Source organism: Bos indicus, chromosome 8, assembly GCF_029378745.1.
Source record: "Bos indicus isolate NIAB-ARS_2022 breed Sahiwal x Tharparkar chromosome 8, NIAB-ARS_B.indTharparkar_mat_pri_1.0, whole genome shotgun sequence".
In the NCBI taxonomy this organism is placed as follows: domain Eukaryota; kingdom Metazoa; phylum Chordata; class Mammalia; order Artiodactyla; family Bovidae; genus Bos; species Bos indicus.
In genome coordinates, this window is record NC_091767.1 from 22,063,841 (window position 1) to 22,079,419 (window position 15,579).

The 15,579-nt window shown below is 42.6% G+C and overlaps 1 protein-coding gene across 1 annotated transcript in view; it reads right to left on the reverse strand.

Moving 5' to 3' along the window:
• MTAP (methylthioadenosine phosphorylase) overlaps positions 1–15,579 on the reverse strand; it is a 46,629-nt gene that overhangs the window by 24,838 nt on the left and 6,212 nt on the right. Inside the window, exons 2-4 of the mRNA XM_019965874.2 lie at positions 6,451–6,537; positions 5,242–5,300; positions 1,492–1,659 (exon numbers count right to left, since the gene is read on the reverse strand). Coding sequence (XP_019821433.2) covers positions 1,492–1,659; positions 5,242–5,300; positions 6,451–6,537 — 314 coding nt within the window. The remainder of the gene's footprint in view (positions 1–1,491; positions 1,660–5,241; positions 5,301–6,450; positions 6,538–15,579) is intronic.

Sequence of the window (15,579 nt, forward strand, 5' to 3'; positions counted from 1 at the left end):
TTCTAGAGCTTTGTGTATTGCATTATTAAAAAACCACATTACACCCATTTTCTTAAGTCATTACCCCCAAACACTCGTCTTTGACAGCCATAGAGATTTTTATCAAGATACCCCCTAAACACAGACTCCAGCCTCCCTCTCCCTTCGAACAATCATGTTCACGCACTCACTCAGGAACTACTGACTGAACAACCACAGGCCAGGTAGTGTGGTGGGTGTTGGGCATAAAGTGGCAAACAGGAGATATGGGGTCTGTAACCTTCACAGTTTACATTCTAGAGGGCAAACTGTAAAACATGTAGTGTCAGATGCAGAAAAATGACTGGAAAAAATCAAAGGGGCAGGTAATGATTTTACTCTGTCCTCACACTGAACCACATGAAACTGCTGGGATTCAGCCATTAACTTACAGAACAAACAGTTGCATTTGGTTCAAGCTAGGAGCTTCATTTCATCAGGAAACATTTGAGAATGTTCCTGATGGACTAGGGATCATTTTAAATCCGTGAAAACAGAAGACACAGAATAGGACTGAATAAACTTTCCTCCTCCTGTAACAGATGCGGTAGGAGAGGCATTGGGTATAGCGAGCAGGAAGAGCAGGACAGACAGAGGTGACGGTCTGGGTGACTGGGTGGGGGACTCCGATAGGAGCTACCGGGTGGTTTATTCTCTGTGGTACTTCTCCCCATCTCAAGTAGCAGAGTGCAGTTACCCATCTCCATCGAGTGCATTCCAGTAGGCGGTTACTCCCACCAGGAATGGGAGGTGAAGGCAGTATGTGGATGGGATCCCTAGGAGACCATCCACTCTCTCTCGTCATTTCTTCTCCTACTTCTAAATGCAAAGCCCAGGATATTGGCAGTCCATCCTCGTTTAATATTTTAGTAAAGGAACATTATATATTCCTTGTGCAATTCAGTAACAAAAAAATCCCCTAGTTCATGAACAAACTATTGATCTTAACATCAGAAAAAGACAACCAGACATTACATGCCTCCTGATATGACACAGAAAGATTCTTGCCAAGAATTCGAACCTGGTTCTGATCAGGCCTCCAGAATTAAGCACTGTTTTAGAAGGTAAATGCATGGGACAGAGGAATACACTAAATGACACTTGAGGATGCAATCAGTAAGATCTAGCATGTGGGGAAGACTAAAGGACAAAAAAACAGAAAAACAGGCTTCTTTGGATCTTCATTTGAACAAATCAACTATAAAAAAGTTTGTGAGACAACAGGGAAAAAAATATTGCCTAGATACCTAATTCTAAAGAAATACGAAGTAATTTGTTTTTCAAAGAATTCTTATCTTTAAAAGTTACAAACTGATAAATGTTGAAGCTGGGAATTAGGAACTTGAGAGTTCACGAGGATTATTCTGTTTTGTTTCTGTAGGCCTGTGCCACCTCTCCCCGAGGTCCCCACACTATCCCCCGGGGCTAGGAATGACCTTACAGGAGCCCGAAGCATCTTAGGTGACTGCTCACCTGTCAATGAACTGATCAATAATGATGATGTCGCCAGGCTGAATCTCTTCCTTCAAGGAACCGCAAGCTGTGGTCACTATGACGTGTGTGCAGCCCTCCTCCTTCAGAGCCCAGATGTTCGCCTGATAGTTGACTTTCGAAGGCATGATGGTGTGCTGCCTCCCATGCCTAAGGAAGGAGAGTAGACACAGGAGAGGAGTGAGCAGGGCATTTTCACACTCCTGGAAAAGAAAACTCATTTCCAGCAGTGCCTTCCAGCCCTTTTCACCAAAGTGCTTTCCTTGGCAGAGGAAGAACGCAAACAGGTCAGGCAATTACCGGCCGACTTTAAACTATCTGGTTTTAAAGTGTGGACTCACTTTACTCTCCATATTGACTTTCCTATTGAGAGTAGGTAACAGCTAACTTAGAATTCACTCCCCGGGAAGACATGCCATATCTATCCTGTGGGGTACCAATACCCCAGAATCCGAGGCATCTGGTCTCCCCTAAGCCACAACACAGAAAACAAGAGGTGCCAATGAAGAAACACACAGAAATAGAAACTCCAGTTTAATCTATTCTTTTCTGCCTGATCACCCAAATAAATTTAAATTTTGAAACATTTAAAATACCAGATTTCCCAGTTGTTTGACATCAGCAGGTATGGTCCAGGAAGGGGTCACCTCACACACCACCACTGTTATGGGCTGAATTATGTCCCCTCCAAATTCTTAGACTGTATTTGGAGACAGGCTGTTTAATGAGGTAATTAAGTTAAAATGAGGTCATTAGGGTGGGTCCTAATCCAACACAAATGGTGTTCTTATAAAAGGAAATCTGGACAGACACACACAGAGAAGAACATGTGAAGATTCCTGGAGAAGACAGTCCTCTACAAGCAAAGAGAGGGCCCTGGAACAGAGCCTTCCCTCCTAACCTCAGAAGGAACCAATCCTGATGATCCCTTGGTCTCGGACCTCTGGCCTCCAGAACTGTAAGGAACAAATTCCCATTTCACTCAGCCTGTGGCTTCTTATTGTGGCAGCCCCAGGAAACTTCATACAGCCACTAATGATTTCCTGTCACACTTCACACAAAATCCAAACACCTTACCATGGCCCTCAGGTCATCTGGGCCCAGCCCACAAATGGCCGCTTCAGCCCTCGCCTTTCTCCTGCCCCGCCTGCTTGGCCTTGCTGGCCTGGCTGCTCAGCTGTACTCATGGCTGCTCAGGCTTGGCCCCCACGTCACCTCCCCAGAGGCGTGCTTTCCATGACCACGGCATCTACAACACATCACTACCCGTAACCTTATTTTTCTTCCTGGCACCTACTGGCCACTCAGACTATATATTTCCTTCTCAACACCCATCTTCCCACTAGCATCAGTGCTGAGAGGGTGAGCTCCTTATCTGTATTCTCTGCTGGTACCTAGAACTGGACTTGCCATGAGGAGTTCATTCATTGGACAAAAAACAGTACTCACACACACAATCTTTCCCCACTCTCTCTCTCTCACATCCACCCACACCCACCCACCCAGTGTGGGTGTGCCAGTGTTTCCAGTGCCACCCACCCAGTGTTTCCAGTGTGCCAGGAAACAGCCAGTGAAGGGAACCCAATTTCTAAAATTATTTTTTAAAAACTCACACCTTGTATATTTACAAGCAGTATTTCAGAGTTAAAATTATCCCGAGCTGCTTGAAAAACTACAGACATCACGGGTAATATTAGATTACAACAAGGCTAAGTCTCAGGAGACCAGTGGTCTTCACACATAATAACGAAATAAGCAGCCTCTCAAGGAAGTGACTGACACACAAAAATCTTACTGTGTACCATAACGATTTAAAGCTTGGGCTTTGAAGTAAAACTGCTTGGGTTTAAATCCTACCTCTGTCACTTACTAGCTGTGTGACCTCAAAGTCACTCAGCTCTCTCAGCCCCGATTTTTTTGGTGGTGGTGGGGGGGGTGGATTTGTTAAAACAGATAATAAAAACCAGTACCACAGGGTTGTTAGTATCTCTTATATCATTCCATATTTATATTTTGAAATAACTTTATCTCTTCTGATCACTAACAACAGAATTAAGACTATCAAAATAATTTGTACGTTAACTGCAGATAAGCATAGCATATCAGGGTTTTTACCCCAAGGTCAAAAATGGCCTCTTAGTAGGTGGAAGTCCATGAATGCCCAGAAAGTACAGCCGCCCCTCCTTATCCACAGGAAATGCATTACAAGACCCCCTGTGGCTGCTATGCAGGTTTTTCCTACAACAGGTGGATACGCTGGATAAAGAGTGATTCCTGGTCCAAGCAGATGGAGCAGGATGGCACAGAAATGAAAACTTATGAATTCTTTCTAGATTTTCCATTTAATATTTTTGGACCACAGCTGACTATGGGTAACTGAAATCTCCAATGAGAGTGGACTACTACTCTACATGCATTTTTCTAAGGCTGGTCTCCAAATCTCTGATTAGATTTTCAACAGAAGTTCAAACATCAAAAGGAGTTATGAACCACTACACAGAGTGGTTCACAATTCGACACACTTCAGATCAGCTGGTAGGAGTATAAAACCTTCACCATGGGGCTACAACACCAACCACTTTCTCTTAAAAGTCTGGAAGAAATTAAGTGTTTCTCCAGCAATGACCACAGATTAACAACAAGGTTGCCTGAAACCAACCCTGTGTGACCATCTAAAACTAAAGTTTAGTTTCACTGGTTTCCGCAAAGCCACTTCTGTTTCAAGTGTGGCACAGACCTTAGGGTGGGCTTCATTTTCATGCTCTGAATAATTCCTTCCTTCTCGACTGTGGATGGACCTGAGATGCTTCTAACCAATAGAACACAGACACACAGGAGCTGGAAGTCACTCCCATGATCAGGCCCCTCCTTCCAGCATGCACCAGAGACCTCTCATTGGCTTTGCAGAAGCAAGTTACTGTCTCCTGAAATGGCCATGGGGAGGGCCACAGTGCAGGGAACATGGACAGCCTCTAGGAGTGACAGCCTCAGTCCTTCAACCCCGAGGAACTTAGTTCTGCCGATTACTATGTGAGCTTGAGCATGGACCCAGAGCTCCGGATAAAAACAAGCACTTAAATATACCCATGTGACCTTGTATGACCCTGAAGAAGACACAGATGAGCTGTGGCCACACTCTGGTTACTTGGAAACTGTGGGATAATGTATGCTGTTTTAGGCTGCTAAATCTGTGCTCATTTGTTATGCAGCAATAGAAAGCTAATATATGCAGTCTCACTAATTTCTAACCGTGAAAAATGACTTGTTCCTTTCTTTACGGAAGCGCATGAGCCTTGTCCAGGGAACAAGGGTATAGACACCATAGAGAACTCAACTTCAGGGACCTGAAACCCTCTCCCAAAGATCCAGAACTATTATTAAACAAAGGGTCACGAATAAAACAGTTTTTCTTGATCTTGATAAAAGACAAAAAAGAACAGAAGAAAACATTGCTTCTTACTGCTAGAACTGAAAGCAGAGCTTCAAGTTTAGTCAAATCATCACATCAGTTATTAGATTCTTCTAAGCATTTTCCCAACCTAAGTGTGTATGGGCAAGATCTTTAATCTCCTAAGTCAGTAAAACCTACCCCCAAACCATAAGCAATAAAGAGGACTCAGATGTTATGGCTCCACCAACACATTAAAAACTCATACCTGCACCAATACTCTTTTCAGAATTTAAGTTAAACTGTCCTTTAGTAGTAACATTCAAAAGATTGAAATACCTTACCTTGCAAGGAGGACGCAATCAACATTCTTTATCTTCCCCAAAACTAAGGCATCAGAAGGCTGCACATAATGAAAAATGGTTACAAGTCAGTGATTTGAAAATACATAGAGCAACCAAAAAAAGCTGCCCTTTCAATTGCTCACCTACAGGATTCATAGAAACTTGAGGTCTGAAGATATATTTTAAAGACATAAAAGAGTCTAGATTTGATGGTTCAACTTAATCACTCAGTATTACTGAGCCCTCTCTACTAGCACAGAGACATGTAAGACTTAGAAGGGTGCGTGGGTAGGTACCCTTTAGTAAGATCTATTTGTAGCAAGCACCCCTGGGGACTCTGATGCCAGACTGATCATACACAGATGTGTCAAGGGTTTTTGGCAGATTCAAGAACAGGTGTGTGAGAGTGAAATGCAAAAGGAGTAGGAGGCCACTCTCAGGCAATTTATGAGCTCAGCACTGGGAGCATTCACTGTGTTAACTAGGTTTCAGATAAAGGTCTGAGAACCTAGGAGGTGAAGAAAACATGTCAGTGAGTTGACAGCAGGACTTGGGAGGATGAGAGATCAAATCTAAGGACCTGGCTGAAAAGAGGGATTTGGGTTGGGACTGCTGGGTGCAGGGATCTTTGTAGGAGGATCAGAGGAACCACAGGTTTGGAAGTACCCCCATGGAATTAGGAGAAGACAGACACCCTCCCCCTGGCTGGATGACGCATGGTCTGGGAAAACTAAACAGCCTCCTTTTAATAGACAAGGAGGAATGTTTTACTTCCAATTCTGTTCCGCAGTTGTGTTCTCAGTCCCCCCCAAAATCTCCCCTTGAGCCAGGGTTTACTAAGAAAAGACCATTTGATATTTCTTCCCATTTGTTAAAGACTGTGGCATGACCAACAGGCCCCAAATTAGAAGCTGATTTGAATGCATTGATCTAGAGGGTACAGTTCCTGTGTTTGAAATGAGCATCTGGCTTCTAGGGATATAATTAAGAAATTTTTTGTACGTATTTAAAAGCTATGTTCTTGGTAGTCAAGTACAAGGCATCCTTAGGGACACCGTCTCGGTTGGCAGAACTCCTGGCCCCTCTGTGCCTGGGGCAGGCAGCCCTGTGCTGCCAAGACAAAAGCAATTAAAATTTTTTTTTGTAACTTAAAAAAATCAAGCTAGCAAGGAAAAAGAAAAAAGCTAGTATGTCTCCATAAATGGATACCTTGCCAAATGGAGTATCCACATATTTTTCGGTTCTTCCTTCTAAGATTTCTGGATCATCCAGGCCTGTTCCACCAATTATTCCAATCTAAAAGAGACAATAAAAAGATACCACATTTGATCATTTTTCAGTAGAAACAAATTCATCATTTTAAGCAAATTCATTTATCCATACTTATATGCTCTTCTCCATTCCTGCTAAGCCCTAAATTATTTTTAAAAATCTGAGCATTACTGAAAAGCAGTCATTTATTCAACAAGTATTCGAAAGCCTTCTGTATTTGAGAAATAACCAAAGCATGAGTCAGCTTTTTGGACTAAATCACATTTTTACTGACTATCTGAATAACAAATTAGCATAGAAAAGTACTTTAGTTTAAGTTATAAAACCAAACATAAAGATAAATAAATATGGTTGGAGAAAGTACTTTCTAACCAATTTTATTATCTTTATTGAATAAGTAATGGAATAAATGTTCAAAAGACAACTAGGATAGAAAATAGTTGGTATTTCCATTTGGTAAGGATTTCTCATTACCCCACTTGTAAAGAAATGAGAGATTTTCTTTCCTATGCCACTAAAATCAGAGCTGTAAGGGATCACAGAGGAATACAGAAATTTAAATTTAGCCTCATGTATATTTATGAAATTCAACTATCATTCATACATATGTAAATAAAAGTAATTCGAAGGCCATAGTCCTAAATTAATTTTAAGTGTTATATTACATTTTCCAGAGATTAACTTTATTGTGCTTATCCTCAGGGATTAATTTGAATTAAAAAAACCTGACATTACCCTCTAGAGTTAATCTAATTTGATGATTAAGACACATGAACAAAAACAATTACAAAGATAACTGATTAACTGTAAACTAAAAATTAAATAGCTAAAATCATTAGCAAGCCTTCCCTGGGCTGATACTTCCTAAAGGAAAAATATTAAATTGTCAGCAATAAGCTACAGAGATGACTCATGACTAGAAACCTAATGAAAAGTCACCTGAGCATTTTTTTTTCAATGAATAGCTTTAAATCTATTGTCACCTGAGTAAAATTTCTATTCAACGAAAGAAAGTAGCTCCTTGAGAAAAAAATTTTCCAAGTTAAGAATTAACTGAATATCTAAATAATTTTCAGATAGGGTTACACAAGTTGAATTATACTAATATGTGGGAAAGCATTTACCCTACTAGTTCTAGTCCCTAGAAAAAGACATCAGCACGGTAAGAAAAAGCACAATTGAGTAAGATTTTTACAAAGAACTTTAAAATTTTTACAAAATCAGGTTATATGACAGCACTTTGAAAGCATTCCCAATCAGGTGGCTAAACCAGTTTTTGAGGTTGCTGCCACCTTGTGGCACATTGTTGAAACCACAACAGGTTAAATACTGTATAGCAATTCAACATTTTCTGCTTTGTTAATCATAGGTGAAGACTAACCAGTACAGTATTGCAGCTTTCAAATCAGTGGAAGTGTTCATTCACTTAAGTCAGTGGGTTTAAGTCATTCTAGTTCAGTAGAAAATTTTAAAATCACACTGTTTTATGAAATTCTAATCCTTCCTCCAGTTGGCATCTCCATTTTATCATTTTATGTACTGCCAAAGCATCACAGATCATAGCTGGGATGGGTAGGGGATGTAATGAACTGTTCAGCCCATGTCATCACCTAGACCGCCAAATTCAGTTGATGACTCTGAAATCACTCTCAGCCTACTTTTGGGGATTCTACTACGGATGCAAACTTTGGGTGCTTTTTTTTTTTTGGTTTCTTTTTAATTTAAAAAAAAATACTACCACTTTGACTTGACTGTTTCCTCGGGTCAAGACATCTCCCATTCTGGATTTAACAGTGGACTCACTCGTACATACAAAACAAACCTGACTTAGCTGTGAAACCACTCTGTTTAGGCAAGCTAGCCCAGGACCACAGCAGTGAATAAGAAATGCCAGTTGGGGTCTTGCTCAAGTTCAGTGCCCTGGAGCTCACCCTCAGCTGCCCTAAGCTTCAGCCCATACCACTCTGGCTGTATAGTGACCGTGCACTAGGTAGCTATTAACTCAGCCCCGGTGGGCAAGATTTAGTTGCTGTTCGATTGCAAAGCTGTGTCCAAATATTTGCAACACCATGAACTACAGCACACCAGGCTCCTCTGTCCTCCACTGTCTCCTGGAGTTTGCTCAAATTCATGCCCATTGACTTGATGATGCCATCCAACCGTCTCATCCTCTGCCACCCCTTTCTCCTCCTGCCCTCAATCCTTCCCAGCATCAAGGTGTTTTCCAACAAGTTGGCTCTTTGCATCAGGTGGCCAAAGTATTGGAGCGTCAGCATCAGTCCTTCCAGTGAATATTTAGTGTTGATTTCCTTTAGGATTGACTGGTTTGATATCCTTTCAGTCTAAGGGACTCTCAAGTCTTCTCCAGCATAATTTGAAAGCATCAATTCTTCGAAGCTTAGTCTTTTATGGACTGTCATATCTGTACATGACTACTGGAAAAGCTATAGCTTTGACTATAGAGACCTTTGTTGGCAAAGTGATATCTTTGCTTTTTAATACACTGTCTAGGTTGGTCATAGCTTTCCTTCCAAGGAGCAAACATCTTTTAATTTCATTTATTTAGTATTGGATGTAAAAACAAGAGCTGTTACAACTCAGAAAGGCCAGGATATGGTCTTTAGTACTAGAATTATCCGCAGGAGAGCCTGTCCAGTCAAAATGGCTTCAGTGGTTTATGAAAACCCATTATCTTATAAGGGACAGAACAAGTGTAGCAACTGAGCCAAACCAGGGAACTGAATCACTCACCTTTTTCTTGCTGCCTATGGAGGCCAGCAGTGAAAAGATGTGGCAAAGTCGCCACCTGTTGGTTCCACGGTAAAGTACAACTAAGGGATGAAACTCCTAAGCACCAGTGGCATAATTCTATCATTCCCAGTTCAGTTCAGTTCAGTCATGTCCTGTCCAACTATTTGCGACCCCATGGACTGCAGCATGCCAGGCTTCCCTGTCCGTCACCAACTCCCGGAGCTTACTCAAACTCATGTTCATCAAGTCACTGATGCCATCCAACCATCTCATCCTCTGTCGTCCCCTTCTCCTGCCTTCAACTTTTTCCAACATCAGGGTCTTTTCAAATGAGTTGGTTCTTCACACCAGGTGGCCAAAGTGTTGGAGTGTCAGCTTAAGCATTAGTCCTTCCAATGAATACTCAGAACTGATTTCCTTTAGTATTGACTGGTTGGATATCCTTGCAGTCCAAAGGACTCTTAAGAGTCTTCTCCAATACCACAGTTCAAAAGCATCAATTTTTCCGCATTCAGTATTCTTTATAGTCCAACTCTCACATCCAAACATGACTACTAAAAAAACCATGGCTTTGACTAGATGGACCTTTGTTGGTAAATGTCTCTTCTTTTTAATATGCTGTCTAGGTTGGTCATAACTTTCCTTCCAAGGAGTAAGTGTCTTTTAATTTCATGGCTGCAGTCACCATCTGCAGTGATTTTGGAGCCCAAAAAATTAAAGTCTGCCACTGTTTCCCCATCTATTTTCCATGAAGTGATGAGACCAGATACCATGATTTTGTTTTCTGAATGTTGAGCTTTAAGCCAACTTTTTCACTCTCCTCTTTCACTTTCATCAAGAGGCTCTTTAGTTCTTCTTCACTTTCTGCCATAAGGGTGGTGTCATCTGCATATCTGAGGTTATTGATATTTCTCCCGGCAGTCTTGATCCCAGCTTGTGCTTCATCCAGCCCAGCATTTCTCATGATGTACTCTGCTTATAAGTTAAATAAGCAGGGTGATGATATACAACCTTGACATAATCCCTTCCCGATTTGGAACCAGTCTGTTGTTTCACATCCAGTTCTAACTGTTGCTTCTTGACCTGCATACAGATTTCTTAGGAGGAAGGTCAGGTGATCTGGTATTCCTGTCTCTTTCAGAATTTTCCAGTTTGTTGTGATCCACACAGTCAAAGACTTTGGCATAGTCAATAAAGCAGAAATAGATGTTTTTCTGGAACTCTCTTGCTTTTTCAAAGACACAGGGGATGTTGGCAATCTGATCTCTGGTTCCTCTGCCTTTTCTAAATCCAACTTGAACATCTGGAAGTTCATAGTTCACATACTGCTGAAGCCTGGCTTGGAGAATTTTTAATATTACTTTGCTAGCATGTGAGATGAGTGCAATTGTGCAGTAGTTTGAGCATTCTTTGGCATTGCCTTTGTTTGGGATTGGAATGAAAACTGACTTTTTCCTGTCCTGTGGCCACTGCTGAGTTTTCCAAATTTGCTAGCATATTGAGTGCAGCACTTTCACAGCATCATCTTTGAGGATTTGAAATAGCTCAACTGGAATTCCATCACCTCCACTAGCTTTGTTCGCAGTGATGCTTCCTAAGGCCTACTTGACTTCACATTCCAGGATGTCTGGCTCTAGGTGAGTGATCACACCATCATGGTTATCTGGGTCATGAAGATCTTTTTCTATAGTTCTTCTGTGTATTCTTGCCACCTCTTAATCTCTTCTGTTAGGTCCATACCATTTCTGTCCTTTATTGTGCTCATCTTTGCATGAAATGTTCCCTTAGTTATCTCTCATTTTCTTGAAAAGATCTCTATCTTTCCCATTCTATTGTTTTTCTCTACTTATTTGCACTGATCCCTGAGGAAGGCTTTCTTATCTCTCCTTGGTATTCTTCAGAACTCTGCATTCAAATGGGTGTATCCTTCCTTTTCTTCTTTGCCTTTCGCTTCTTTTCTCAGCTATTTGTAAGGCCTTGTCAGACAACCATTTTGCCTTTTTGCATTTCTTTTTTTTGTGGATGGTCTTGATCACTGCCTCCTGTATAATGTCACAAACCTCCATCCATAGTTCTTCAGGCACATCTGTCTATCAGATCTAATCCCCTGAATCTATTTGTCACTTCCCTACAATCCCTGTAATCATAAGGGATTTGATTTAGGTCATACCTGCATAGTCTAGTAATTTTCCCTACTTTCTTCAATTTCAGTCTGAATTTGCAATAAGGAGTTCATGATCTGAGCCACAGTCAGCTCCTGGTCTTGTGTTTTGCTGACTGTATAGAGCTTCTCCATCTTTGGCTGCAAAGAATATAATCAACCTGATTTCAGTACTGACAATCTGGTGATGTCCATGTGTAGAGTCTTCTCTTGTGTTGTTGGAAGAGGGTGTTTGTCATTCCCCTCCAGTCTCTAAATTCAAATGGTCAACACAGTATCTGCCTTGATAAAGGAGCTGTGTCTTCTCATTTACACATCATAGGCACTGTGCTAAGTGCTTCAGTGGCCTTACTTCATTTACTTTCCACGGTCATCCTGTAAAATAGGCTCTATAGTGTTAATACCCATTTTACCAAAGAGCAAACAGAAACACAAAAATTAAGAAATTTTTTTCAAAGAGCAAAGCTGGGATAGGAACCCAGGTTTTCATACTAAACCACTATGATGTATTACCTCCCAATATACCCTGGAATCCATAATAACACCCTACCCTATTAGAACCAATGCAACGAACACGAACTTGAGCAAACTCTGGGAGATGGTAAGGGCCAGGGAGGCCTGGTGTACTGCAGTCCATGGGGTCGCAAAGAGTTGGACATGACTGCAACTGAACAACAACAACAATTAGAAACCTGTCTTCATGTTAGGAAGAAACTGATGCTCGGTTCAAGTTCTGGACTACAGTCACAGAAGCATGGAAATGCAACTCTGGGCACCTGAGTGAACCACCTCAGAACGGAGGGGGCAGTCCATCCACGACCTCATGCATATTTATCAGGTCTTCAAGGTATGGCATGCATCCAAGCAACCCTAGAATGCTCAGGAGAAGCGTTCAAGGTCTGAGATGGAATTTCTGTGCCAGTTCTGCCCAGCCAGGATTTCTTCACTACACAAGATAAAGTTCGGAAATAAGAATCCCCTGGTCATTTAAGGCCACTGCTAGATTTTAACATTAAGTTGATTCTGCCCACATTTTTTTTTTCCACTTGCAGTCCAAGTCAGACTCTTCAAAAACAAGAGAGGGCTTCACTTCTTCTGAGACTGTGAAAGCATTCTATCTAAATGCTGGCTTAGCTGGCAAGAATGGTTATTTCCAATGATGCCAGAAGGGTTCATGCTAACCCCTACTCTGTGTGCAACTCTACTGGCAACTGATTTCACATACCTCACTTGCTTTCAACAACCACTCACCATCACTTTGAAGCCTGGAAATATTACATGGAGGAAGCTAGAACTCCATGAAGGCACTCTCAAAAATACCATAACCCTAAGCAGGTGAGACTAGCCCCTGCCAGGGAGATGGGCTGCCTCTGAGTTCGTCAAGCCCATGATGAGGAAAGAGCCAAAGCTCCAGCTGGCGGCAACCCCTGCTCTGAGCACTGCAGTCCTTCAGCTTTGGTCACCACTGACAGGTCTGAAAGTACAGCAGACAAAAGTCCTCCTCTTAATGGGCTGACCTCGCTGTGAGGCCTTCTAGCCAGAGTCTTGCAAAATCTTGGAAGGTCAGCTGTATGGGGAGCGTGGCCAAATGTCTCAGTCTGGGAGCCCGTCCAGAACATGCAATATGGTCCATGGTGAGAGCCAGCTGCTCCATCTCTGACAAGAGGCCCTTCTCTGTAAGCCACCCTAGTAGGTGATGGTTATGGATGCCATTGTGTTTTACAGATCCACATGTTGAAGTTCTAACTCCTAACCCCTCAGAATTTGACTATTTAAAAAATTTCTGAAGTACAGTTATGCTACAATATTTGTTTCAGGTGTATAGCATTGTTGCTGTCCAGTCGCTAAGTCATGCCTGACTCTTTGCCACCTCACGGACTCCAGCACTCCAGGCTTTCCTGTCCTTCACTATTGCCTGAAGTTTACTCAGATTCATGTCCATCGAGTTGGTGAAGCTATCTAACCATCTCTTCTTCTGCTGCCTCCCTCTCCTTTTGTGTTCAGGCTTTTCTAGCATCAGGGTCTTTCCCAATGAGTTGGCTGTTCACATCAGGTGACCAAAGTGTTGGAGTTCCAGCTAAGTGATTCAATTTTTGTAATGATACGCGGGCGGCTGCGACAGCGCACAAGCGTGGCTGAGAGGAGCTACCCCACGTCCGAGATCAGGGGCAGAAGCCGGGAGGACCCCATGCCCAAGGGGTGGCAGCCAAGAGGAGCTACCCCACATCCAAGGTCAGGGGCGGCGGCTGAGAGTGCCAGGCTGCGACGGCACAGGAATGGCCAAAAGGAGCTACCCCACGTCCAAGCTCAGGGGTGGTGGCTGAGAGTGCCAGGCTGCGACAGCCCCGGAGCAGCCGAGAGGAGCTACCTCCAGCCTGAGGCCAGGGGTGGCGGCCGGGAGGAGCAACCCCACATCCTAGGAGTGGTGGCTGCGCGGGTGCAGGAGTACCTAGAGGAGCTATTCCACATTCAAGGTCAGGAGGGGTGGCCGTGAGGAGCTACCCCTCGTCCAAGGTAAGGAGCAGCAGCTGTGCTTTGCTGGAGCAGCCATGAAGAGATACCCCACGTCCAACGTAAGAGAAACCCAAGTAAGACGGTAGGTGTTGCAAGAGGGCATCAGAGGGCAGAAACACTGAAACCATAATAGACAGAATAGACAGAAAACTAGTCAATCTAATCACACTAGGACCACAGCCTTGTCTAACTCAATGAAACTAAGCCATGCCCTATGGGGCCACCCAAGACTGGTGGGTCATGGTGGAGAGGTCTGACAGAATGTGGTCCACTGGAGAAGGGAATGGGAAACCACTTCAGTATTCTTGCCTTGAGAACCCTATGAACAGTATGAAAAGGCAAAATGATAGGATACTAAAAAAGGAACTGCCCAGGTCGGTAGGTGCCCAGTATGCTACTGGAAATCAGTGGAGAAATAACTCCAGAAAGAATGAAGGGATGGAGCCAAAGCAAAAAGAATACCCAGCTGTGGATGTGACTGGTGACAGAAGCAAGGTCTGATGCTGTAAAGGGCAATATTGCATAGGAACCTGGAATGTTAGGTCCATGAAGCAAGGCAAATTGGAAGTGGTCATCCAGGAGATGGCAAGAATGAATGTCAACATTCTAGGAATCAGTGAACTAAAATGGACTGGAATGGGTGAAATTAACTCAGATGACCATTATATCTACTACTGCGGGCAGGAATCCCTCAGAAGAAATGGAGTAGCCACATGGTCAACAAAAGAGTCCGAAATGCAGTACTTTGATGCAATCTCAAAAACAACAGAATGATCTCTGTTTGTTTCCAAGGCAAACCATTCAATATCACGGTTATCCAAGTCTATGCCCCGACCAGTAACGCTAAAGAAGCTGAAGTTGAATGGTTCTATGAAGACCTATAAGACTTTTTAGAACTAACACCCAAAAAATATGTCCTTTTCATTATAGGGGACTGGAATGCAAAAGTAGGAAGTCAAGAAACACCTGGAGTAACAGGCAAATTTGGCCTTGAAATACGGAATGAAGCAGGGCAAAGACTAATAGAGTTTTGCCAAGAGAATGCACTTGTCATAGCAAACACCCTCTTCCAACAACACAAGAGAAGACTCTACACATGGACATCACCAGATGGTCAACACCAAAATAAGACTGATTATATTCTTTGCAACCAAAGATGGAAAAGCTCTATACAGTCAGCAAAAACAAGACCGGGAGCTGACTGTGGCTCAGATCTTGAACTCCTTATTGCCAAATTCAGACTTAAATTGAAGAAAGTAGGGAAAACCACTAGACCATTCAGGTATGACCTAAATCAAATCCCTTATGATTATACAGTGGAAGTGAGAAATAGATTTAAGGGACTAGATCTGATAGACAGAGTGCCTGATAAACTATGGACAGAGGTTGGTCACATTGTACAGGAGACAGGGATCAAGACCATCCCCATGGAAAAGAAATGCAAAAAAGCAAAATGGCTGTCTGGGGAGGCCTTACAAATAGCTGTGCAAAGAAGAGAAGTGAAAAGCAAAGGAAAAAAGGAAAGATATAAGCATCTGAATGCAGAGTTCCAAAGAATAGCAAGGAGAGATAAGAAAGCCTTCCTCAGCGATCAATGCAAAGAAATAGAGGAAAACAACAGAATGGGAAAGACTAGAGAT